Below are 27575 nucleotides of genomic sequence, written 5' to 3'. Positions count from 1 at the left end.
TTATATGTTTCTATGAGATCCCCTCTCATTCATCTAAACTCCAATGGATACAAGCCCAGTTGATCCAGTCTCTCTTCATATGTCAGTCCTGCCATATCGGGAATCAATCTGGTGAAATTTCGCTGTACTCCCTCAATAGCAAGAACGTTCTTCCTCAGATTAGGAGACCAAAACTGAACACAATATTCTAGGTGAGGCCACACCAAGGCCCTGTACAACTGCAGTAAGACCTCCCTGCTCCTATACTCAAATCCTCTAGCTATGAAGGCCAACATGCCATTTGCCGCCTTCACCGCCTGCTGTACCTGCATGCCAACCTTCAATGACTGATGTACCATGACACCCAGGTCTCGTTGCATCTCCCTTTTTCTTAATCTGTCACCATTCAGATAATATTCTCTCTTCCTGTTTTTGCCACCAAAGTGGATAACCTCACATTTATCCACATTATACTGCATCTGCCATGCATTTGCCCACTCACCTAACCTATCCAAGTCACCCTGCAGCCTCTGAGCATCCTCCTCACAGCTCACACCGCCACCCAGCTTAGTGTCATCTGCAAACTTGGAGATATTACATTCAATTCTTTCATCTAAATCATTGATGTATATTGTCAATAACTGGGGCCCCAGCACTGAACCCTGCAGCACCTCACTGGTCACTGCCTGCCATTCTGAAAAGGACCCGTTTATTCCGACTCTCTGCTTCCTGTCTGCCAACCAGTTCTCTATCCATGTCAATACATTACCCCCAATACCATGTGCTTTGATTTTGCACACCAATCTCTTGCGTGGGACCTTGTCAAAAAGCCTTTTGAAAGTCTAAATACACCACATCCACTGGGTTCTCCCTTGTCCACTCTACTAGAAACATCCTGAAAAAATTATGGAGGATTTGTCAAGCATGATTTTCCTTTCATAAATCCATGCTGACTTGGACCGATCCTGTCACTGCTTTCCAAATGCGCTGCTATTTCATCTTTAATAATTGATTCCAACATTTTCCCCTGCACCGATGTCAGGCTAACCGGTCTATAATTCCCTCTTTTCGCTCTCCCTCCTTTTTTAAGAAGTGGTGTTACATTAGCTACCCTCCAGTCCATAGGAACTGACCCAGAGTCCATAGAATGTTGGAAAATGATCACCAATGCATCCACTATTTCTAGGGCCAGTTCCTTAAGTACTCTGGGATGCAGACTATCAGGCCCTGGGGATCAATCCCATCAATTTCCCTAACACAATTTCCTGACTAATAAGGATATCCTTCAGTTCCTCCTTTTCGCTAGACCCTCGAACCCCTAGTATTCTGGACAGTTATTAGTGTCTTCCTCAGAATGCCATCAACAATCTGACCTAGTGATCTTCAGGTAGATGTGCTCCTGGGCAGTGCCAGCTGTGAGGAAGTTGTTCCCACTGTCACCGCCTCCCACGAACGATGTCCTCCATTGCTGCACATGCTTGTTCTTGAAGCTCGTTCTTGTAGCTTGCCCCAACAATTGCCAGTGCTCACCCAGTAATGAATGTATTTTTTCTGGAAACCTGAAGGCTGAGGACCAATGTTCCCTCTTAAAATTTTGTTGTTGTGCGTGGTCAATTTTTTGCATTTGAAAACTTGAGCGGCCTGCACGGTACCTTCAAGATTGCTGTGTGCAGCTTCGTTGTCTCTGCAAGATCCTGCAAATCCCCTGGGAGGACAGACGCACCAACATCCACAGCATCGAAGCACTGACCACACTCGACCAGCTCTGCTGGGCAGGCCACATTGTTCGCATACCCGACACAAGACTCCCAAAGCAAGCGCTCTATTCGGAACTCCTACACGGCAAGCGAGCCCAAGGTGCGCAGAGGAAACGTTACAAGGACACCCCTCAAAGCCTCCTTGATAAAATGTAACATCCCCACTGACACCTGGGAGTTCCTGGACAAAGATCGCCCTAAGTGGAGGAAGAGCATCCGGGAGGGCGCTGAGCACCTCGAGTCTCGTGGCCGAGAGCATGCAGAAATCAAGCGCAGGCGGCAAACCAGACTCCCCACCCACCCTTTCCTTCAACGATTGTCTGTCCCACCTGTGACAGAGACCGTATTGGACTGTTCAGTCATCTAAGAACTCACTTTTAGAATGGAAGCAAGGCTTCCTCGACTTCGAGGGACTGCCTATGATGGTGATGAGTGGGGTCATTGCTGAGGACCTAAGAGAAGTATTTAAGTGTCAGTTGTGTCTTATTGGGTAGTACCCTCGCCTCTGAGTCAAAACTTTGTGGGTTCAAGTACCACTCCAGGGTCTCGAACACAAAAAGTCTAGGCTGACACTCCAGTGCAGTGTTGAGGGAGTCATCTTTCGGATGAGATGTTAAACCGAGGCCCTCTCAACTGGATGTAAAAGATCCCACGCGCTATTTTGAAGAAGAGCAGGGGGAGTTATCCCCGGTGTACTGGCCAATATTTATCCCTCAATTAACATAACAAAAACAGATTATCTGGTCATTATCACATTGCTGTTTGTGGGAACTTGCTTGTGCGCAAATTGGCTGCCGCGTTGCCCACATTATAACAGTGACTACACTCCAAAAGTACTTCATTGGCTGTAAAGCGCTTTGAGATGTCCGGTGGTTGTGAAAGGCGCTATATAAATCCAATTCTATCTTTCTTTAAAATTATGAAAGGTTTTGATTGGGTAGACGTAGAGAAAATGTTTCCACTTGTGGGGGAATTCAAAACTGGCGGTCATAAATATAAGATAGTCACCAATAAATCCAAGAAAGAATTCAGGAGAAACTTCTTTACCCAGAGAGTGGTGAGAATGTAGAACGGGCTACCACAGAGAGTGGTTGAGGCGAATAGTGTAGATCCATTTAAGAGGCAGCTAGATCAGTACATGAAGGAGAAAGGCATGGAAGGTTATGCTGATAGGGTGAGATGAAGTAAGTTCGGAGTCAGCTTATGTGGGGCATAAATGCTCGCATAGACCAGTTGGGCCGAATGGCCTGTTCCTGTGCTGTAATTTCTGTGTAAGAGATGTATTTCATGAAGGTGACCCCCATGATGCTCCTTCGGAGAGACCTTGATTTAAATGGGGCTGCCACCTTTTGCAAGTTCAAAGTCAGACACCAGATAGCGATGGCATTGGGGTCACAGCTTGAACTTTTCATGTTTACCTAGTTGCTGATGAAAGTTAATTGAAGACCTTCAAAATTGATGCTTCTCCACTCCAGCCTACAAGACCAAAGCAAACAGGGCAAATATTGACTTGTATTTTAAAAATCAATCTGCTTTACATTTTGGCAATTACCCAACTCGTTTCAAGCCTTCTGAATAAAGACTTTCAAAACGATCTGTGTGTTAAGACAAGTACATTCATTGGAAAATAAATGAGCTTGGAGCTGCTAATTATGTGACTTCTGTTTTGCAGCTGACACGAAGACTGCCTCCGATCAAAGACGCTAAACCCAGGCTTCAGAAGCTGTTCCGTGACTTCTGGCTCTACTCTGTGGTGATGGGTTTTGCAGTGGAAGGCTCAGGTACATGAGAGAATGTGGAACTACCTGGCTGTGGCATGTTTATTTTGAGGTTTCTAGTTTGGCAATATTCCAAAAACATTGTTCTTCCTAACTTGAGTGATAATAAATCACTTGCCATAGCCTTTATTGTGGACTTGTGAAAATTGTTTATGTCTGGAATTTAATTGTGGAGCTTATTAAGATGATTGTCTAAACCCCTTATTCATTTAATGGATTACTCCCTCTCACTCTTTTTTTCTCTCTCTCGTTCTCTCACTCTCGCTCTTTTTCTCTCTCTCTCTACCCCGCACTCTCTATCTCGCTCTTTCTCTCTCTCCCTCTCTCCCTCCTTTCCCAGAGTCAGTCAGATAATGTATTACATCGTTAAACTTGCTGTATTACAGCAATTGGTGCACCACTGTCATGTTGAGACTGCAATGGGACTATGATAAACATCTGAAAGCACAGATGTTTAGTAAGAGGTTTGGCAAAATGTTCACACTAGTTGGGGCTACAATCTCACTTATCATGGCAGTTTACAAAAATCACACGATTTGCCATGGGATATTTGCCGCACTCATAATACACCTTTTAATTTACCTGGGCTTGCTCTGATATTTAAAGGCATTATCCTTCCTTCCGCAATTCATTGAACCTTTTTGAAATACATGTCAATAAAATGTACTCAGTGGTTGGTTATTTTTCTGCGTATATAGAGAATTTGCTCACAGAGGCTTAGAATAGAGCAGCAATGAATTTAAACAGGGGGGAATTAAGTTGTTTTCAAAAGGTATATGTCTGAATTATAAATAACCGGATCATACTGATCAAAAGATTTCACAACGTATGTTAATTGTTTTTCGTGTTGATTATGAACCACATTGACAATTAGCAGTTCTTCTTCACATTGTTTCTTGTTGGATACTGTGATACCTCCATTCAGGACTCTCTGGTTCTTTTCACTGAAATCCATGCTACAAGAGATTAATGTGTAAAATTAAAGCACGTGGTATTGGGAGTAATGTATTGACGCGGATAGAGAACTGGTTCGCAGACAGGAAGCAGAGAGTCGGAATAAACGGGTCCCTTTCAGAATGGCAGGCAGTGACTAGTGGGGTGCCGCAGGGCTCAGTGCTGGGTCCCCAGCTATTTACAATATACATCAATGATTTAGATGAAGGAATTGAATGTAATATCTCCAAGTTTGCAGATGACACTAAGCTGGGTGGCGGTGTGAGCTGTGCAGGATGACTTGGACAGGTTAGATGAGTGGACAAATGCATGGCAGATGCAGTATAATGTGGATAAATGTGAGGTTATCCACTTTGGTGGTAAAAACAGGAAGACAGAATATTATCTGAATGGTGACAGATTAGGAAAAGGGGAGGTACAACGAGACCTGGGTGTCATGGTACATCAGTCATTGAAGGTTGGCATGCAGGTACAGCAGACGGTGAAGAAGGCAAATGGCATGTTGGCCTTCATAGCTAGGGGATTTGAGTATAGGAGTAGGGAGGTCTCACTGCAATTGTACAGGGTCTTGGTAAGGCCTCACCTGGAATATTGTGTCTCCTAATCTGAGGAAGGACGTTCTTGCTATTGAGGGAGTGCAGCAAAGGTTCACCAGACTGATTTCCAGGATATAGGACTGACATATGAGGAGAGACTGGATCAACTGGGCTTGTATCCATTGGAGTTTAGAAGAATGAGAGGGGATCTCATAGAAACATATAAAATTCTGACGGGATTGGATAGGTTAGAGGCAGGAAGAATGTTCCCGTTGCTGGGGAGCTCCAGAACCAGGGGACACAGTCTAAGAATAAGAGGTAAGCCATTTAGGAGCGAGATGAGGAGAAACTTCTTCACTCAGAGAGTGGTTAACCTGTGGAATTCTCTACCGCAGAAAGTTGTTGAGGCCAGTTCATTAGATATATTCAAAAGGGAGTTAGATGTGGCCCTTACGGCCAAAGGGATCAAGGGTCATGGAGAGAAAGCATGAAAGGGGTACTGAGGTTGCATGATCATCCATGATCTTATTGAATGGCGGTGCAGGCTCGAAGGGCCGAATGGCCTGCTCCTGCACCTAGTTTCTATGTTTGCCAACTGCTAATGAAGTTTTTGCTGTCTGCATTCCTATAGGCCTGTGGCCAGAGGAGTGGTACGAGGGGGTGTGCGAAATAGCCACCAAGTCTCCACTGCTGACCTTTCCTGGAGGAGAACCTTTACGCTCAGAACTGCAGTATAACTCCGCCCTGAAGAATGACACTGTTTCACCGGTAAGCGCATCCACTTTTATTTCAGCGACCGAAACAAAATGGTTCACTATTGGTCATGGTGATTCAGTGGTAGAGTGTGCTAGTGTACTTGATGGCAATTTAGGATGAAGATTCACTCTCCCAAGTTTTCATTCTTGGCCGGGCTGCCGGGCAGATGATTCAAGTGAATCCTGCCTGCTTTGCCACTGGAGGGAAGGGTAAAATTTGGGCGGACTAGTGGCCACACCTAGTGGCAGCATGTCGTGGCCTTAGTCCTCTAATTCTTCCCACTTGAGCATCCCCGATTTTAATCGCTCCACCATTGGTGGCCGTGCCTTCAGTTGCCTGGGCCCCAAGCCCTGAATTTTGCTTCCTAAACCTCTCCGCCTCTTTTTCCTCCTTTTTAAGATGCTTCTTAAAACCTACCTCTTTTGGCCAAGGTTTCGGTCACTGCCCTAATTTCTTCTTATGTGGCACAATGTCAAAATTTGTTTTATAACGCTCCAGTTAACCACCTTGGGTCGTTTTACTATATTGAAGGCGCTGTAGAAATGCATTTTGTTGTTAGTGAAAGGTGCCAACCAATCTGGGCTGGTGCGTGCCACGTGGAAGGGCAGGAGAGGCTTGAGAGAGATTAGGTCTCTGTTTAAAATTCTGGATAGGAAACTGATGTTTCTCAATGACATCTGAGGAAATTGCAGCAAAAATGACAAATGCACAAAGAAAGAAAGGCTTGCATTTATATCGCGCCTTTCACAGCCTGTCCCAAACGCGCTTTGCAGCCAGTGAAGTACTTTTGGAGTGTAGTCACTGTTCTAATGTAGGAAAGGCTGCATCCAGTGTGTGCACAGCAAGCTCCCACAAACAGCATTGTGATCATGACCAGATAATCTGTTTTTGTTATGTTGATTGAGGAATAAATATTGATCAGGATACTGGGGATAACTCCCGTGCGCTTCTTCGAGATAGTGCTGTGGGATCTTTTACGTCCTCCTGAAAGAGCAGACGGGGCCTCGGTTTAACATCTCATCCGAAAGACAGCACCTACGACAGTGCAGCACTCCCTCGGCACTGCACTGGGAGCGTCAGCCTAGATTTTTGTGCTTAAGTCTCTGAAGTGGGACTTGAACCTGCAACCTCCTGACTCAGAGAGAGCGTGCGTTGTATCCACTGAGCCACGGATGACATGTAAAGGATGTTCTAGTGTCTTTGAATTTTGACCCCACTCTACCCGAGTACACTGACAAATATATTTTCAGACTTTCATTTTGTTGAGACGCTTAATTGCTGATCTGTTTTAGTAACTGGTGAGCAGGCTATTTTTCCTCAAAGAAAGAACAAGGGAAGAAGAGTTGTTGTGATCTGGAACGTGCTGCCTGAAAGGGCGATGGAAGCAGATTCAATAGTAACTTTCAAAAGGAAGTTGGACATATAGTTGAAAAGGAAACATTTGCAGAACTATGGGGGAAGGGCAGGGGAATGGGACTAAATATAGAGCTATTTCAAAGAGCCGGCACAGGCACGAATGGCCTCCTTCTGTGCTGTATGATTCTGTAAAAATGGACCGAGCACTACTCCTTTGTCAGTTAACATGGTTCAGGCCACAACTCCTTTAAAATAAATTTCTTAAAAAAAAAATAACGACTAATAATGCTGGAGTACATTTGGAAGATGTCTGATTGCCACTGATGTAAGTCTTAAAAATCTGTCCAGAGTGTCCTTTATATCTTGTCTGTAACCCCCCCTCTACAATCTGCTCCTGGAACAAGTTGTGCAGATGCTGTTTTGTCAGAAACCATTTACTTGCTTATCACTCACCGGCAAAATATTAAGAGAAAGATGCCAATGGGAAAAAAATCCTTTAAAAATGATGTTGAATGGATGTGTACTTCCAGCACTTTCTGTTTTTAAGGATGGCAATGATTCAGGTAGTCTTCTCTATTACATTATACTTTCATCTTTCCTCTCTAACATCAGGTTCCCAAACCAATCTATCAGTACCACAGATTTGTCACTCTTAATTGCAAGGAATATCACACAGGAAATGACCTCTATATCGGTGCTTGCCAGTTCAGGTAAGATGTAAAACTGGCAGTATAGAGTGTTGCTTTTTGAAGGAAGTACACGCTTTGCAGGAGCTGTAGTTCCTTGCGTTAGATAAAAAATAGCAACCGGCGGAGCTTTCGACCTAGAGGAGTTGTCAAACCCGCAAACTGTTTTCTGCCTAGGCTCCCACCTCCAGCGGCGGAACTGAGAGGTGTAAGATTTGGATCACAGGTCGCACACACATTACCTAAAAAGGGTCTTGGGAGTAGCAAGGCATTTTAATCAAGGACTATAGCTTAAGGATAATCAGATAGCACACATGATTAAGATAGATATGGTAGACATACAACCCGTGACAGAGGAGACTGATCTGTGGCCCAGTAACGGAACAGACAGACGTTGAGGCAGAACGGTGGTCTCTGAACACATCCCGAGCTGGTGGAGATGTTAGGATGAAGCCAGCATGGGGGATCCACCTCGGAGGTTGGAGCTTGACCAGGATGTTCGGCCGAAGGCAACATGAGATCCACCTTGAAACTCTCTGCTCAGTCTGCCTGTTTCTCTCCGTTGCCCGTTTGTATGCCCTATTTCGGTGGGCCAGTGGATACCTTGCATCAATCATTTTTTACCCATTCAATTGTCCAATCACAGGGGAAAAGGGTACCTATAAGCTCATTTTCTTCCTTATCTCTGTCTGAATGTCTTGTTGCCCTTTCAAGAGACAGCTTGTTTATCTTTAAGGCTCCTTGCTAAATCCCTTATCGTCATAGCAATACCATACAGGCCTGTTTTTCTGCCTTGACCTCGTAACAACTTTAGCTCTCTCTGTCTGCTGAGCTAGCACAGGTTTTTCTTTTATAAAACCATTATTTCATTTATAATTTGCAATTTCTTCAGATTCATGATTTCTTACAGAGGAATAATAGTAGAACCAAACATTACCCGTCACTGGAGCAGAGTAAAGACCTGATCACCACTTGGATACTACGATGTATCAAACTTCAAATTTTGCTTTTTGTGCTTGTGAGGAATGCCTGTGTTGGGGGCGGGGGAGCACCGGAACTGTAGTTCTTCAATAAAACGCCTTACAACTCTTGACCCTTTGGGTCAGCAGTGAGCATGTTCAGGTCTGGTACAGCTAGGGATTTATTGGTGTGTGTTCTGCTGTTACATTTCACTGAATATGCATCAGCCGTGGCTCAGTGGGTTGCGGGTTCAAGTCCCACTCCAGGGACTTGAGCACACAATCGAGGCTAACTCTCCAGTGCAGTACTGAGGGAGTGCTGGACGATCGGAGGTGCCGTCTTTCGGATGAGATGTTAAACCAGTGGACATAAAAGATTGCATGGCATTTTGAAAAAGAGCGGGGGAGTTACCTCAGTGTCCTGGCCAATATTTATCCCTCAATCAACATAACAAACAGATTATCTGGTGATTATCACATTGCTGTTTGTGGGGGCTTTCTGTGTACAAATTTGCTGCTGCGTTTCCCACATCACAACAGTGACTACACTCCAAAAGTTCTTCATTGGCTGTAAAGCAGTGTGGGACTCCAGTGATCGTGAAATGTGCTATAGAAATGCAAGTGCTCTTTAAATTACTTATTTAGTTGGTACAGGTTGACCCTCCCTTATCCAGAACTCCAGTATCCAGAACCACCCCTCGTCCAGAACCATTCCCGGCCACCAGGTGGCGCATGCGCAGAACTCCGACATGAACAAATTGAAGTCCTTCCTCGCTGTTGACTCCCGCAATCGCTGGCCTGACCCCACGATTCACAACGCCCCCAACCCCCCCCCCCCCCCCCCCCCCAACCACCCCCCCGCCCCCATGATCTCTCTACCGTACTCCCAGCCCCAATCCAGCCAGCCCCGATATCCCCTTGCTCAGTACCTGTACCATCCAATTTAACGTGACCTCTCCTCGTCCGGAAAAATCCCTTATCCAGAACAGGCCAGGTCCCGAGGGTTCAGGATAAGGGAGGTTCAACCTGTATTGCAAAATGTAGGATAACTTTTTTTTATTATTTATCATTAGGCTGAACTGAATGAATTGAGAGGCACCATCATAAACCTCCTGGATCCTCCTCCAGAAGTCTCTGCTCTCATTAATAAGCTGGATTTTGCGATGTCTACCTACCTACTCTCTGTGTACCGTCTGGAATATATGAGGTCTGAGAAACTTTGTCACGTAAAATGCAAGAATTCCTCTCTGTGGTTACACTGCACAATACAGCTGCTAATATGCTACATCTTGCTTTGCAGAGTATCCCGCTCTACAGACCAGGACCGTTTTCAGATTATGTTTCGATATTTGGAGGACAAAGCTATTCAGAAAGATAAAGCGGGTAAGCAATTGGAAGTGTAGGAGATGATCACGAATTACAGTTGCAGATATCCACTTGGGGTCAGTGCTGTTAGTTGCTTCCTTAATCGGGCTGGTTGTCTGCTTCTCACAGAAGTTGATTCCCGTTGCCCTTGTCTAGTAGTGTGACACTGGGACCCGAGAGTGTGGCAATGAAACTCTAGTACTCTAGTAAACTGGATTAGATCCCGGTGTTTTACGCACGTGTATTCTGTCAATCCCTCTGTAGGCAGGCTGAGTTCACACTAAGTGAGATGGGATTTGCTTTGATTGTTAAGATGCTTTATTCCACTGCAGACAAAACATACAATCTACATGACTATGGTGAGAGACACCTGATACATCTAGTGTAACCTTTGGTTGCGTCCTGTTATAAAGTACAGGCGTATACAAACCCACTTCGGTGAGCCCTTTACTTACTGTAAAAGCACACGTTCTTCCTGATCAGAGTTCTCCCCTTGCAGCTTGCTGCTGCCTCCCTTTTAGGTGTGTCTCCTGATTTTTAAAAACCTCTTTCCTCCTGACCCATAGCGATCAAAAACCAAGATGCTCAGTGTCTTCCTGTGTGATCAGATGTTGTCAATGAATTGCTTATTGTTTGGATGCTGGAAGAAAGCATTTCCCACCTCGTACCTTAATTGCTATCCGTCTGTTTACAGAATCGCCACGCAGCATGGGGCTGTCCGAAAAAGCCAATGCATTTTAGGCAGCTTTTTTTAGGCTGGATTTTCTTTGCTGCTCGTTGAGCTCTTTAATCAAGCACTGCGAAAGGCCTTTCCTACATTACCACAGACTACACTTCCAAAGCACTTCAGTGGCTAAAAAGCACTTTGGGATGCCCTAAGGCGTTAAAGGCACTAAATAAATGCATGCTCTTTCCTTTCATAGAATCGTCGAATCTTACAGCACAGAAAGAGGCCATTCGACCCGTCATACCTGTGCTGGCCCTGAAAGAGCTGTGCAATTTCGTCCCTCGCTCCAGCTTTTCCCCCCTTAAGCCCTGCAAATTAATCATCTTCAAGCCTCGATTTCAAAATTCTCACCTTTGTTTTCAAATCCCTCCATGGCCTCGCCCCTCCCTATCTCTAATCTTCTCCAGCCCCACAACCCGCTCCCCCACTCCCCAGTGATACCTGCCCTCCTCTAATTCTGCCCTCCTGAGCATCCCTGATTATAATCGTTCAACCATTGGTGGCCGTGCCTTCTGTTGCCTGGGCCCCAAGCTCTGGAACTTCCTGCCTAAAACTCTCCGCCTCTCCACCTCTCTTTCCTCCTTCAAGACGCTCCTTAAAACCTACCTCTTTGACCAAGCTTTTAGTCACCTGCGCCAATTTCTCCTTATGCGGCTCGATGTCAAATTTTTTTACTCTCAATACTCCTGTGAAGCGCCTTCACTACGTTAAAGGTGCTATATAAATACAAGTTGTTTTATGGAGATTGAAACTGTTTTTGTACTCTCACAGGTATGATGCAGTGTGTGGTTGCAGTCGCTGATAAAGTGTTTGATGTTTTTCTCGCTGTCATGGCAGACAAGGTAACACGTGCTTTAATGTAACTGGCTGCCTTTCATTTACATCCATTTGTAGCATTTTTCAAGTATCTACATAAATAAATCTTTAAAAAGCTGCACCTTGGCATTACCTCTTTCAGCCCAAAACGAAGGACAATGAGGAAGAGCTGGAGAAACACGCCCAATTCTTGTTGGTCAATTTCAACCATATCCACAAAAGGATTCGAAGGGTTGCTGACAAGTTCCTGTCGGGCTTGGTAGATAAGTACGACTTAAAAAAATAATAATTTTGTTTTAAGCTTTGAATTATTTTATTTCTCAACATTATTTGTATACATCAATGATAAGGATGTCTGTGGTACAACTGGCAGCAGGCAATTTTAAACACCCACTTGGCTTGGTGCAAACACAAACAAATGATTTAAATTCTACTGTCTCTCAGATGAGTGTGTGGCATTGCTTCATCCTTCAGTTCCATGTTTGGAGGGCTGTAACTCTCCTTCGCTGACTGGGTTAGGCTCTGGTCTCGGCTTGGATGGATAGACATTCTCAGGAATTGGCCGCTCTGTCTGCACCTTGGTAACCTTGAGACAGTTCTCCTAGGTCCGGTTGAACCCAGCCCAGTTTGTCGAAACTGGATGCGCTACATTTTTCCAAGCACATACATTGTGTGGAGTCCAGAACTAGGGGCCATAAATGTAAGATAGTCATTGATAAATCTAATAGGGAATTCAGAAGAAACTACTTTACCCAGAGAGTGGTTAGAATGTGGAACTTGCAACCACAAGGAGCAGTTGGGGCAAATAGCATAGATGCATTTAACGGGAGGTTAGATAAGCACGAGGGAAAATGGAATAGAAGGATATGTTGAGGGGGTTCAGTGAAGAGGAGTGGGAGGCAATGTTCCCCCTAATTTCTTTTTGTGCGTGGTCCCTTTAACTGGCTGCACGGCCTCGCTGGGAACGTGGTGAGAGGAGGCTTGTGTAGAGCGTAAACACTGGCATAGACCAGTTGGGCTGAATGGTCTGTTTCCGTGCTGTACATTGTGATTCTATGATGTATGCAGCATTTTCTTTTAATGTATCAAATGATACCATGTTTTAAAACAAGAATTGTGTTGTTCCTTCCAAATTTGTTAGTAACACCTCATGACCATAGCAGTCCTTGGTGTAGTCAAGGACATGGATTGAGAAGCAAAATTACCCAGGTTACACATGAAAACATGGCAGATTTGCGAGATATTCTGCTCTAATGGCAATTGGTCATAATCCCACCATTCACACCCTACCTCGACTAATGCTTTTCTAACTCCTAGAATTAGCATTTGAATTTGGGCCATCATACCTTTTGTCTCTCTAATCTCTCCTGCCTTCCACCCTATCACAGACCTTCCCTTGTGTTCTTTCTTCCCCTCCCCCTTTCAGTGCTGGTTAAGAATCTGTTCTTTTCGAACACTCTCCAGTTCTGACGAAGGGTCATCGACCCGAAACGTTAACTCTGCTTCCTCTCCCCACATGCTGCCTGACCCGCTGAGATTTCCAGCATTTTCTGTTTTTATTCCAGATTCCCGCATCCGCAGTCTTTTGCTTTTGTGGAGATTTGCAAGTGTGAAACTGGGAACAGGGGCAGTCACTCAGCCCTTGAGCCTGTTCCACCATTCCGAACATGCTAATTCAGATATTCAGCAGAGCACAGGACCCTGCTGGTATATCTGTTTTCCCTGAGCTTACATTGGATGTGAGCCAGATACAGAACTTTAAATGGTGCGGATAAATTTAACAGGAGCAGAGTTTATTGTGTACAAGCTTGTTATCCCAAAAGTCGGAGACAATTAAAAGTGCAATACAAAAGCAATGATCTTTTCTCCTGGTGCTGCAATGTATAACCCCAGGATGTCAAAAAATGCCACTAGTTCTGTAGTTATCATTTCCTTCTCCAATTGTCAGCTGCGGCTCAGTGGGCAGCACCCTCGCCTCTGAGTCAGAGTCTGGGGATAAGGGGTAGGACATGTGGGACCGAGATGAGGAGAAACTTTTCCACCCAGAGAGTGGTGAACCTGTGGAATTCTCTACCACAGAAATTGTTGAGTCTAGTTCGTTGGATATATTCAAGAGGGAGTTAGATGTGGCCCTTATGGCTAAGGGGATCAGGGGTTATGGAGAGAAAGCAGGAGTGGGGTACTGAAGTTGCATGATCAGCCATGATCATGTTGAATGGTGGTGCAGGCTCAAAGGGCCGAATGGCCTACTCCTGTACCTATTTTCTCTGTTTCTAGAAGGTTGTGGGTTGAAGTCCCACTCCAGGGACGTAAGCACAAAAATCGAGGCTGACGCGCCAGTACAGTGCTGAGGGAGTGCTGCACTGTCGGAGATGCCGTCCTTCAGATGAGGCGCTGTCTGTTCTCTCAGGTGGACGTCAAAAGATCCCGTGGCACTATTTTGAAGAAGAGCAGGGGAGTTATCCCCGGTCTCCTGGCCAATATTTATCCCTCAATCAGCACCACTAAATACAGATTATCTGGTCATTATCACATTGCTGTTTGAGGTAGCTTGCAGTGTGCAAATTGGCTGCAGCATTTCCCACATTGCAACAGTTACTGCATTTCAAAAAGTACTTAATTGGCTGCAAAGCGCTTTGGGGCGGTTGTGAAAGGCGCGATAGAAATGCAAGTCTAAAGTTACAAGTTGTACTTGATTTTTGTTGTTTGTAATTCCAGATTCCCACATTTGCTATGGAGCGGTACGGTCCTGAAAACTATGCTGGATATTCTTCAGACACTGTCCCTTTCCCTCAGTGCGGTAAGGACCAGACATAGTTGACAAAGTGCACTTGACGGAAGAATGTTCTGATGGCCAGAGATAATAAATATATTCTACCTTGCAGGACATCCACAAGGATCAGCCTTATTACGACATTCTCGATACCCCGTACAGAATCACTGTTCCTGATACCTATGAAGCCAGAGAGGTAATGTTAGGTTTCACTTTCAAAACCATCAAGGTTTATCTGGGGCCAAAATTAAAATGACAATGTTTTAGAACTTTACTGCCCTGTTTAATGATTTGCTGTCCACTGTCGGACAGCTCGTAACCTGTTCCAATTCCTTCATCACACAGCTCGGCGCAGCAAGTTTGACCATATAACCTATTTTTCTCTCCTTTTCCCCCCCCCCTCCCTTTGTTCTTCCCTCTAATAGAAAAGGCATTGTCTTAGCTTAAAGCTTCCCTGAAGCCTTGTCCAAGATTATGAACTCACCAAACAACGGCAACTTGGCATTTATATAAAAGCAAAATACTGCGGATGCTGGAATCTGAAATAAAAACAGAAAATACTGACGGTCTCAGTGGGTCAGGCAGCATCTGTGGGGAGAGAAACAGAGTTAACGTTTCAGGTCGATGTCCCTTTGTCAGAACTGGCAATAGTTCGAAATGTAACAGATTCTTATGGAGGTGCTGGGGCCCTGAAAGGGAGAAGGAGGGGGGGGTGTGGAAAGAACAAAAAGGGAAGGTCTGTGATCGGGTGGAAGGCAGAAGAGATTTGAAAGACAAATGGGGATGATGGGCCAAATTGAGATGGTAATAGCACAAGTTAGGAAACAAAAGATGAGTTTAGATGGGGTGTGAAGGGCGGAATAATTACCAGCTGCCACAAGAAACAAAATAAAAATAAAAAAAGGTGGGGGAGGGGGAGTTTTTGTAAAAAAAACTTGCATTTATATAGCTGCTTCAGCAGAGTCAAACATCCCAAGATGCTTCACATGAGCGTACTCGGACAGAATTTGACACCGAGCCACGTAAGATATTAGAACAGGTTACCAAAAGCTTGGTCAGACAGATAGGTTTCAAGGAACGTCTTAAAGAAGGAGAGTGAGGCGGAGAGGTTTAGGGAGGGAATTCCAGAGCTTAGGGCCTTGGCAGCTGACGGCACAGCCACCAATGGTGGGGCGAAGAAAATTAGGAATGCGCAAGAGCCCAGTATTGGAGGAACACTGATTTCTTGGAGGTTTGTAGGGCTGGAGGAGGCTACAGAGGTAAGGAGATGCGAGGCCATGGAGGGATTTGAACACAGGATGAGAATTTGAGAATTGAGTCATTGCTGGACTGGGAAGTAAAACGGTTGCCAAATGTAAAACTGTTAGTACACTGCTTTTTGCAATCGACATACCGTTAAGCGAATGCAGCTCACCGACTCCTGGCAGTCCGGCTGTTCAAGCTCGGGCAGTTTGGTTCTATTGGCCCTCGGTATTTCCTATTTACTCTTTGACCCTGTTTGAATTTCATGGGTCGAAACTTTAGGAAAGAGCTGATCTTAGTGGGTAAATCCTAACTTTGAACACTACGACACGTTAAGAACATGAGAATTAGGAGCAGGAGTAGGCCATACGGCCCCTCGAGCCTGCTCCGCCATTCAATAAGATCATGGCTGATCATTGACCTCAACTCCACTTTCCCTCCCGATCTCCATATCCCTTGATTTTCCCCTAGAGTCCAAAAATCTATCGATCTCAGCCTTGAATATACTCAGAGACTCAGCATCCACAGCCCTCTGGGGCAGAGAGAATCAAGTCATTGCTGGACTGAGAAGCAGAGTTGTGTGCACATTGTTCACCAGACTGATTCCCGGGATGGCAGGACTGACATATGAAGAAAGACTGGATTGACTAGGCTTATATTCACGGGAATTTAGAAGAATGAGAGGGGATCTCATAGAAACATATAAAATTCTGACGCGATTGGACAGATTAGATGCAGGAAGAATGTTCCCGATGTTGGGGAAGTCCAGAACCAGGGGTCACAGTCTAAGGATAAGGGGTAAGCCATTTAGGACCGAGCTGAGGAGAAACTTTTTCACCCAGAGAATTGTGAACCTGTGGAAATCTCTACCACAGAAAGTTGTTGAGGCCAGTTCATTGGATATATTCAAAAGGGAGTTAGATGTGGCCCTTACGGCTAAAGGGATCAAGGGGTATGGAGAGAAGGCAGGAATGGGGTACTGAAGTTGCATGATCAGCCATGATCATATTAAATGGCGGTGCAGGCTCGAAGGGAAGAATGGCGTGCTCCTGCACCTATTTTCTATGTTTCTATGTGAGATGTAAGCAAGTTAATTGGACCAATGACTTGAACTTTATCCAAGGCCCACGAGGCCGCAAGCTATGCACATCAGCAACGAACAAATACAAAGAAAACGTAGACATTGCTGTGCTATACCACCAGGTGGCCTCACTCATACTTTGTATTCTAATAAAAACAGACAATGCTGGAAATACTCAGCAGGTCAGGGCAGCATCTGTGGAGAGAAACAGAGTTAATGTTTCGGGTCTGTGACCCTGCGTCAGAACTGGCAAAAGTTCGAGATGTAACAGATTCTTACGGAATTGCAAGGGGCGCAGTGAAAGGGGGAGGGAGGAAAGAACAAAAGGGAAGGTCTGTGATAGGGTGGAAGGAAGGAGAGATTTGAAAGACAAAAGGGATGATGGGCTAAAATGAGATGGTAATGGCAGAAGTTAGGAAACAAAAGATGAGTCTAGATAGGGTGTGAATGGCGGAATCATCACCAGCAGCCACGGGAAACAGAAAAATAAAAGGTTAGGGGGGGGGTTGTAAAACCTATCACAGACTTTCCCTTTTGTCTTTCCTCCACTCCCGCTTTCAGGGCCCCAGCACTTAAGAATCTATTCATTTCGAACTATTGCTGGTTCGGACGAAGGGTCTTTGACCTGAAACGTTAACTCTGTTTCTCTCAACGTAGCCAAGTTTGCTGACGATACAAAGATGGGAGGAAAAGCAATGTGTGAGGAGGACAAAAAAATCTGCAAAAGGACATAGACAGGCTAAGTGAGTGGGCAAACATTTGTCAGATGGAGTATAATGTTGGAAAGTGTGAGGTCATGCACTTTGGTAGAAAAAAATCAAAGAGCAAGTTATTTAAATGGAGAAAGATTGCAAAGTGCCGGAGTACAGCGGGACCTGGGGGTACTTGTGCAGGAAACACAAAGGATAGTATGCAGGTACAGCAAGTGATCAGGAAGGGCAATGGTATCTTGCCCTTTACTGCAAAGGGGATGGAGTATAAAAGGGAAGTCTTGCTACAGCTATATAAGGTATTGGTGAGGCCACACCTGGAATACTGTGTGCAGTTTTGGTTTCCATATTTACGAAAGGATATACTTGCTTTGGAGGCAATTCAGAGAAGGTTCACTCGGTTGATTCTGGGGATGAGGGGGTTGACTTATGAGGAAAGGTTGAGTAGGTTGGGCCTCTACTCATTGGAATTTAGAAGAATGAGAGGTGATCTTATCGGAACGTATAAGGTTATGAGGGGGCTTGACAAGGTGGATGCAGAGAGGATGTTTCCCCTGATGGGGGAAACTAGAACTAGAGGGCATGATCTTAGAATAAAGGGCCGCCCATTTAAAACAGAGATGAGGAGAAATTTTTTCTTCTCAGAGGGTTGCAAATCTGTGGAATTCGCTGCCTCAGAGAGCTGTGGAAGCTGGGACATTGAATAAATTTAATATAGAAATAGACAATTTCTTAAACGATAAGTGGTTATGGGGAGCGGGCGGGGAAGTGGAGCTGTGTCCATGATCAGATCAGCCATGATCTTATTGAATGGCGGAGCAGGCTCGAGGGGCCGTATGGCCTACTCCTGCTCCTATTTCTTAGGTTCTTATGCTGCCTGACTCGCTGATATTTCCAGAAGTTTCTGGTTTTATTTCAGATTCTAGCATCCGCAGTATTTTGTTTTTGTCTTTGTATTATAATGGTCTGCACTACTGGCAACCCATTTAGTATTCCCCGAAAGAATTAGTGTGTATCTAATCAGTTTGAAGCTACTGTATAACTAATAATATTGGCCCAGGACACCGGGGATAACTCCCCTGCTCTTCTTTGAAATAGTGCCATGGGATCTTTTACATCCACCTGAGAGAACAGGCGGGGCCTCAGTTTAACGTCTCATCTGAAAGATGGCGCCTCCGACAGTGCAGCACTCCCTCAGCAATGCACTGGAGTGTCAGCCTAGATTTATGTGCTCAAGTCCCTGGAGTGGGCAATTGGAGGGAGCAGCGTGTGGCGGCCCGGCCCGGAAATCGGCGCGGTCCCGGCCTGGAAGACCATCAGCAGGCCGGGGCCATTGGAGGGAGCAGCGTGCGGCGGTATGCCACTGCAGGAGGGCGACGGCTGCGAAGCCAGGTCGCTGATTGAATTGTGGGCAGGCACAGCAGGAGGGGCGAAGGAGTGGCCAGAGTTTGTAGAGGGAAGTGACCGGGGGCCCAGGAGAGGCTTGAGTTTGGGGCCCAGAAGAGGTGAGGGCCCAGGGGCAGCACGAGCCAGCCCACACGGCGATATGTGTGCGTGCACTGGGTCCATGCAGCAGAGCTGGTCTCCAGTCGTCTTGGGTCATCCTTGCCACTGGACCCAAGACCTAGCTCTGTCAAGCCCGAGTGGTGGCTGGTGTGCAACGGGCAACACACGTTAAAAAAAAATCCACGCACAGGCATCTTCCACCCTTCACGATGTAGTTCGGACCTGAAATATTAGGTCATTCATTGAAACACCTGTGAACTTATCTCTTTTTGGTGTGGAAGCAAGTCATCCTCGCTTCGAGGGACTGCCTATGATGATGATGATGACGACAGTATAACTAGTTCACCTAATCTGGAACAAATTTTCTCTGTGTCACGCACTCCTTATTTGGGCTGTCGTCATTCTGTCATGCCTCTAGGTGGCGTGTCAATAGGATTTTCTCGTTGTGAAGCGACCCAACAATCACATCTGCAACTGCGTGGTTCTGCCACTTGATGGAGAACTCATCTGGTCCCGTAGCTGCAGATCCCCTTATCTACACCGACAGCATCCCTAATGCGCCTTGAGGAAAATGTGCTTTTCTCTCTGATTTCCCATGAGATTCACTACTATTTATGATGCTATATGCCGGTTTACTGCTACATCACACTAATTCACAGGCGACAATGGTCGAACTTCTTTGTTTCTGTGTATTTGCAAAATATAAGAAGTCGAAACTCTGAATAACAACTTGTAAGAACAGAAGAAATAGGAGTAGGCGTTTTGGCCCTTGAGCCTGCTCCGCTATCGAATAAGGTCATGGCTGATCTTCCACCTCAGCTGCACCTTTGCGCCCGATCCCTTGATTCTTGGTGTCCAAACATCTATTGATCTCAGTTTTGTATTAAGAAAGAAAGACTTGCATTTAATATAGCACCTTTCACAACCTCAGGGCATCTCAAAGCGCTTTTCAGCCAATGAAGTACTTCTTGAAGTGTAGTCACTGTTGTAATTTCGGCACTGCAGCAGACAATTTTTCCACAGCAAGCTCCCACAAACAGTAATGTGATAATATCCGGATAATCTGTTTGTGATGTTGATTGAGGGATAAATATTGGCCCAGGACACCAGGGATAGCTCCCCTGCTCTTCTTCGATATAGTGTCGTGCGATCTTTTACATCCACCTGAGAGAGCAGACAGGGTCTCGCTTAACATCGCATCCAAAAGGCAGCATTTCTGACCGTGCAGAACTCCCTCAGCACTGCACTGTAGTTTCAGCTAGATTTTTGTGCTCAAGTCTCGAGTGGGACCTGAACCCACAACCTTCTGTCACAGAGGCGACAGTGCAATCCACTGAGCCACGATTGACATGCTAAAAAATAAAAGCTAAATTCAAATCATCAAACTGCCTTGGTGGCATTTGATCTTGGGTCCATCTGGTTTACAACGACATAACCACTAGGTTACCATATCCCATGAATATACTAACACAAGTATGCAAATTTATTTAAAATAATCATCATCATAGGCAGTCCCTCGAAATCGAGGAAGACTTGCTTCCACTCTAAGAGTGAATTGTCAGGTGACAGTACAGTACAATACGGGAATTACAGTCTCTGTCACAGGTGGGACAGACAGTGGTTGAAGGAAAGGGTGGGTGGGGAGTCTGGTTTGCCGCACGCTCCTTCCGCTGCCTGCGCTTGTTTTCTGCATGCTCTCGGCGACTAGACTCGAGGTGCTCAGCGCCCTCCCGGATGTTCTTCCTCCACTTAGGGCGGTCTTTGGCCAGGGATTCCCAGGGGTTGGGATGTTACACTTTTTCAAGGAGCACTTTCTCAACAAGCTCCCCGCTGGAGTGGAACTAAACTATAGAACCAATGGGAACCTGTTCAACCTTCATCACCTCCAGGCCAGATCCAAGGTCGTCCCATCCTCTGGCATTGAACTACATTATGCGGCCTACACTTGCGCCTGCGCACATTCAGAGGCCGAACTCCAAGCCATTGTCAACACTTTCACCGAGGCGTACGAAAGCATGGGCCTTATTCTAAACATCCATGGCAGAGGTCCTCCATCAACCTGACCCTGCGGCGCAGCCTTGGACAACATGAACCATTTTCCATACTTCGGGAGCGTACTACTATTTGAAACAGAAAGTTTGTGAACATCTTTTTTGGGAAGGAGCAGAGCAGGTTAACATTTTTCTGAAAGATTATGTTAATTCTAGGGAATTCTACATTTCCCCATCTACATTTTGCATGGAATGGAACTGATGTAATGCCCATGTTAAGCACAGGACAGGTTAGTTGTCAAATACAATTGTGATCCAATAACATATCTTGCTCTCAACTACTGAAAAGCAATCCGATTGCACTAATTTGACATTTTTCACACCGGCCATACTTCCAGAGGATTGAATTTGCCAGTTCCGAGTCTTTTATTCCCTTGTGCCCTTATTTTTGCACTTTTTTATCATCGATTTTGAGAAATATGGTTTATATTTAGGTTCCATAGGAAGTGTCAGTAGCTCAACAATTGACTTGATTTGAAGCATGTATATACAGGAAATATGGTGCAAAGGAATATTTTGTTTTTATGTTTGTACATCACAATTTCCGTATGTATCTTTTACAGAAGCTATTTTAAACCTATTCAATACATGAATAACATGAATTTTTAGAAATTGCATCCCATTGTTGTGAGTATTACAGAATGGTAGAAACGTACAGCACAGAAGGAGGCCATTCGGGCAGCTGTGTCCATTCCGGCTCTTTGAAAGAGCTGTTGTGTTTAGTCCCACATCCCTGCTTTTTGTCCATAACTCTTTAAGTTCCCCATCCTCGAGTACCTGTCCAATTTCCTTTTTAAATTATTTATGGAATTGGCTTCCACCACCTTTCCAGGTAGAGCGTTCCAGATCCCAAGTAGCGGCAAAATAATTCACCCTGGTTATAAGGCAAGTAAATCAGCTGCTTTTTTTTCTCTCCCCTCAGAGTATTGTCCGCGATTTTGCTGCTCGCTGTGGTGGGATCCTGCAGGAGGCGATGAAATGGGCACCATCTGTCACCAAGTCCCATCTTCAGGTAAACTGGCAGCTCCTGCAATCAGAAATGAAATGAAAGAGCATGGATTTCAAGGCAACCCTGCGACATTGGGATGGACATTGGTTGGGTGATACGCAAGTCCTGCTACAACAGTACGGGGTATTGGCGAGACCACACCTAGAGTACTGCGTACAGCTTTGGCTCAACAAGATTGATGCAGAGAGGAAGTTTCCACTCCGTAGGGGAATCCTAGAACTAGGAGGCATAGTTTAAGAATATTGGAATTTAGTATAATGAGAGGTGATCGTATCGAAACGTATAAGATTATGAGGGGGCTTGACAAGGTGGATGCAGAGAGGATGTTTCCACTGATGGGGGAGACTAGAACTAGAGGGCATGATCTTAGAATAAGGGACCGCCCATTTAAAACTGAGATGAGGAGGAATTTCTTCTCTCAGGGTTGTAAATCTGTGGAATTCTCTGCCTCCGAGAGCTGTGGAAGCTGGGTCATTGAATAAATTTAAGACAGAGATAGACAGTTTCTTAACCGATAAGGCAATAAGGGGTTATGGGGAGTGGGCGGGGAAGTGGACCTGAGTCCATGATCGGATCAGCCATGATCTTATTGAATGGCGGAGCAGGCTCGAGGGGCCAAATGGCCTACTCCTGCTCCTATTTCTTATATCGAGCCTTTAACATAGTACAACGTCCCAATGCGGTTCGCAGGGGCATTATCAAATAAAATTTGACACCAAGCCACAAGAGCTATTAGGACAGGTGAGCAAAAGCTTGGTCAAAGAGGTAGGTTTTTATTCTGATTAGCAGGTTTGATTACTGGTGTCCCCAGGGATCTGTGCTGGAGCCTCAGCTTTTCATTATTTCTATCAATGACTTAGATGAAGGAGTAGAGGGCCTTATATCCAACTTTACTGACCACACTAAGTTAGGAGGCACAGTAAGCAGTGCAGAGGGAAGCAGAAAGTTACAACGGGACATAGACAGATCAAGTAAGTAAGTAAACTGGCAAATGGAGCTCAGTGGGGAAGTTTGGGGTCATCCATTATGGTTTCAAAGCAGACTGGTTGGAGTATGTTCTACATGGTGAGGTACATTAAAAGCTAGTGGTGGGGTACAAAAAGCAATCAAAAAGACCTTTACCTCAAGAGGACTGGAATACGAAGGGGAGGAAGTTTTGCTTCAGTTGTATAGGCCCCATAGAATCACAGAAATTTACAGCGCGGAAGGAGGCCATTCGGCCCATCATGTCCGTGGCAGCCAATAAAGAGCTACCCAGCCTAATCCCACTTTTCAGCTCTTGGTCCGTAGCCCTGTAGGTTACGGCACTTCAGGTGCACATCCAAGTACCTTTTAAATGTGCTGAGGGTTTCTGCCTCTACCACCCTTTCAGGCAGTGAGTTCCAGACCCCCACCACCCTCTGGGTGAAGACATTTCCCCTCAAATTCCCTCTAAACCTCCCCCCCAATTACTTTAAATCCATGGCCCCTGGTTGTTGACCCCTCTGGAGCACTGCGTTCAGTTCTGGGCACCACTCTCAGGGAGGATCTATTGGCCTGGGAGAGGGTGCAGTGCAGATTCACCAGAATGATACCAGGGGTTAAAGGGTTAAATTATGCAGACAAGTTGGCTTTTCCTTGAGTATGGAGGATTGAGGGGTGACCCAGTCGAAGTGTTTAAAATGGTAAAAGGATTCGATGGGGGAGATAAAGAGAATAAGAGAATCTATTTCCTCTGGTGGGGAAATCTATAATAGGAGGGTATAATCTTATTCGTGAGTTAAATCAGGAAGCCCTTCTTCACACAAAGGGCAGTGGAAATCTGGATCAAGGGGTTTGGAGAGAAAGCAGGAATGGGGTGCTGAAGTTGCATGATCAGCCATGATCATATTGAATGGTGGTGCAGGCTCGAAGGGTCGAATGGCCTACTCTTGCACCTATTTTCTATGTTTCCTCCAAAAGATTGTGGATTGTGGGGGTCATTTGAAGCTATCAAGACAGAGGTCGATAGTTTTTTTTAGTTAACGGTATCAAGGGATATGGGTCAAAGGCGAATAAACTGAGAAACAGATCAACTATGATCTAATTGAATGACGGAACAAGCTCGAGGGACTGAATGGCCACCTCTTGCTCCGACAAAATGGCCCCATCCTAATGGTCTATGTTGCCATCTCGTGAAAAAAGAGGAATTGTGGCAACTTTTTCTAGTGAAGTTTCAAGACTAGCATTTCGGTCTGTTTAACGTTCATATGTTAACGTGTTTCTGGAATTATGCCATTTAGCTAAAATTAACCTTTTTATTGCAAACACAGAATTTAAGTGCAGGTCTGTGAAAAGAGTGGTTTCCTGTAATTTTGTTTTTCAGGAATATTTGAATAAGCATCAGAACTGGGTGTCTGGTCTGTCTCAGCACACTGGCCTCGCTATGGCAACCGAGAGTATCTTGAACTTTGCGTGTTACAACAGGCAGAACACGACGCTGGGGGTATGTACAGAATTGGTAATGAATGATAGAGAATTGCATTTGATGATGCAGGAGGGGAGAGCTTTACTTTAATATTGAATTTGTTTCCTGTTCCACTCTCCCATTCCTGATTGATCATTTGTTCCGTGTTTCCATTATGGAGTGACCGATGCCTTCGGATACCTGTCCTCCTCTGAGGTGAAGCTACTCCAAATAAGATTGATAGAGCCTGCAATCGGAACTTGCAGTTGTAAATCAGGAATCAAACCTCCGAGTACACCTTCGATTGCTGATTCTGCATTGAGAATTAACAGTTATTAACTTTAGAATCATAGAATGGAACAGCACAGAAGGAGGCCATTCGGTCCATCGTGCCTGTGCCGGCTCTTTGAAAGAGCGATCCAATTAGTGCCATTCCCCCCTGCTCTTTCCTCGAGGTCCTGCAAGTTTTTCCCCTTCAAGTATATATCCAGTTCCTTTTTGAAAGTCATATTGAATCTGCTTTCACCGCCCTTTTAAGCAGTGCATTCCAGATCATCATTAAAAACTAAATTCTCCTCGTATCACTTCTGGTTCGTTTGCCAAAATTCCTTAAGTTGGTGTCCTGGTTATTGACCTTCCTGCCACTGGAAACAATTTCTGCTCATTTGCTCTTATCAAAACCTTTCATGATTTTGAACACCTCTACCAAATCTCCCTCAACTTTCAAAGGAGAACGCCCCCAGTTTCTCTAGTCTCTCCACATAACTCTAGTCTTTATTTAAAACAATAATGCATTTGACTTAAATTCATTAATATAGCAGCAACTGGAATTGCACTTTTTCGCTCAAATATCTGTGTCTACTTTGAATTGTATTGTAATGCAATGAAGGCGTGTGTCCAGATTAGAATTCTGCCGCAGGCAATCCCGGGCAGGCACTTCAGTTGTTTCTAAACGAAGGGAAAGTACAGCTGCCCCAGGGAAACCAGTCACTGCAAGCTGATGTTGAGTATTTCCTGGTGGCAAGTATCCAGGAGTGAGTTTGTCTTCCTAATCTCTCGGGTAGGAAAAGTACTGCAGCATTTGGCATGGGAGGACGTGCCGAAAATTTTTTTTTTTTAATTGTTCTCTACATGCAAAGAAAGGACTTTATCTGGTGCTCAGAAATGCCCCAACGCACTTCACATACAATGAAGTTGCTGGATGTGCACTTGTGTAGACAAATGTGGCAGAGCTTTGGTGGACAGCAGTGTACCACGCACATTATTGCACAAATGTCCGGTGCTGGTGTTGGTTGAGGAAAGAATATTGTCACAAAACCAAGAGAGCTCACTGCTCTTCTTCGTGGATTTTGAACGTTCGCTTGAACCACCTGGAACAGTTAGTCGGGGCTATACCATGACGTCTCATTCGAAGGACGGCACGCACTCCCTCAGTATTGCACTAAAGTGCCCGCCTGGATTATGTGCTGGATTTAAACTCTCACCTTCTGCCTCCTAGGTGAGAGTGTTCTCACTGAGCTAAGCTGAAACCTACATGGTTAGGAAAGCACCAACATTCATTTGTTTAGCCAGGTGAATCCTGCCGATTTGTTGAGGGATCGGAATTGCACAGGGATTTTTAGAATATCAGATCAGCCGTTTCAATAATTTGAATATCATTTAATCATTTTTTCTTTAAATAACGTAGATTTGCAGTACACATTGAGTTTTGCTTTTCCGAACCAATGTTTTAGATTGTATGGCCAGTAGTACTGCTGAAGTCGGGAATCAGGTTAAACATGCTCTGTTCCCTCAAAATATAAGAAAAGTCCCTTCCTTGTCTCCTTGTGCCAATCTCCATTCCAAAATTAAGGAGGTGCCCTGTTCCTTAGCATTTCCCGAAGCTAATCATGATCAGCGACCAGCCATGGGAGTCATGGATTACGGGGAGAGGGCAGGGCAGGGAAGTGGAGTCGAGGCCAAGATCAGACCAGCCATGATCTTACTGAATGGCGGAGCAGGCTCGAGGGGCCGTATGGCCTACTCCTGCTTCTTGTGCTCTTATGGCTGCCATCATAGCTCACCGAGTTTATCCAGAGAGCTGTGCAGGTAAGGAAAGTTACCCGTTTCAGCCCCCAACCTGTGCTGAAAAGCTGACCGGAACTAAGGCACCATCCTGCACTCCGAGGTTGAGTAGAAAATTGCCCTGATTCCCATTCCTGATCACTTGTCGTTGGAAACTGTGCACGCAGCCGTTGGATGAAGTCCGAGCTGAGTTGCCATATGACCCTCCCCCTCCTTCCCCTCCCCTGTGATCAAGAGCTTCCTAAACCCTCGCTGTTACGAGCTCAGATAAACAATGGCCACTTGGGTTTAGGTACAGATGGGAGGCTGGCTGAATTGTTGAAATAGCAACCGTTGAGCACCTTTTGAGAGTGGGTGAGAAAATGGAATTAAGAATAAATCACCTGTGTCCCAAGTGTTTAATCCCCACCTCCTGCCACGACACAAAAGCAAAATACTGCGGATGCTGGAGATCTGAAATAGAATAGAATAGAACAGAAAGTGTTGGAAATCTCAGCGGGTCAGGCAGCATCTGAGGGGAAAGAAACAGAGTTAACGTTTCGCGTCTGTGACCCTTCGTCAGAAGATTTCACCACTCTGACATGCTACACATTGGAGTCCTGTTGTTTTATTTCAAATTTTTAATGTAATATGTTTGTTTGGCTTCATTTGTCTGTTCCCCACCCCCCCCCCCCCCCCCCTCATGAATTAGTCTTGTTGTGACCTGGTTGTTCCTGTTTTTCATATTCACTGGTTGTCCCACACTTGTGTGTAACCTCCACAGCAGCCATCTTCCCCTCTTACCCAGGTTTGTGGCAGCATTAGCCAACACCTTCGACTTGTTTTGTGGGAGTTTTAGCTTCTCATTTCTTTCACTGAAACAAATGATCTGCCAGTAAGGTTTGTGCTAATATGTTTGGGCATAATGTGAGTTTATTTAAAAAAAAATGTTTTTTTTAAATTCAAAAGTACAAATTCTACACGTTACCGCACCGACCTTAAAGCAGAAGTATTGTTAAAAATGGGCACTTTGCCTCATGCAAAACCCGGATCCTAATCGGAATCG

The 27575-nt window shown here is 45.1% G+C and overlaps 1 protein-coding gene across 2 annotated transcripts in view; it reads left to right on the top strand.

Annotated features, from left to right (window-relative positions):
* Positions 1-27575, top strand: part of pi4kab (phosphatidylinositol 4-kinase, catalytic, alpha b) — a 230214-nt gene that overhangs the window by 105676 nt on the left and 96963 nt on the right. For both annotated transcript variants that reach the window (XM_070888050.1, XM_070888049.1), the window contains exons 20-29: positions 3409-3517; positions 5636-5772; positions 9835-9968; positions 10062-10144; positions 11625-11695; positions 11812-11936; positions 14388-14469; positions 14555-14638; positions 21955-22044; positions 24386-24505. In XM_070888050.1, coding sequence (XP_070744151.1) covers positions 3409-3517; positions 5636-5772; positions 9835-9968; positions 10062-10144; positions 11625-11695; positions 11812-11936; positions 14388-14469; positions 14555-14638; positions 21955-22044; positions 24386-24505 — 1035 coding nt within the window. The remainder of the gene's footprint in view (positions 1-3408; positions 3518-5635; positions 5773-9834; positions 9969-10061; positions 10145-11624; positions 11696-11811; positions 11937-14387; positions 14470-14554; positions 14639-21954; positions 22045-24385; positions 24506-27575) is intronic.

Source organism: Pristiophorus japonicus, chromosome 8, assembly GCF_044704955.1.
Source record: "Pristiophorus japonicus isolate sPriJap1 chromosome 8, sPriJap1.hap1, whole genome shotgun sequence".
NCBI classification, from domain to species: domain Eukaryota; kingdom Metazoa; phylum Chordata; class Chondrichthyes; family Pristiophoridae; genus Pristiophorus; species Pristiophorus japonicus.
This window is presented reverse-complemented; position numbering and strand designations above follow the sequence as displayed.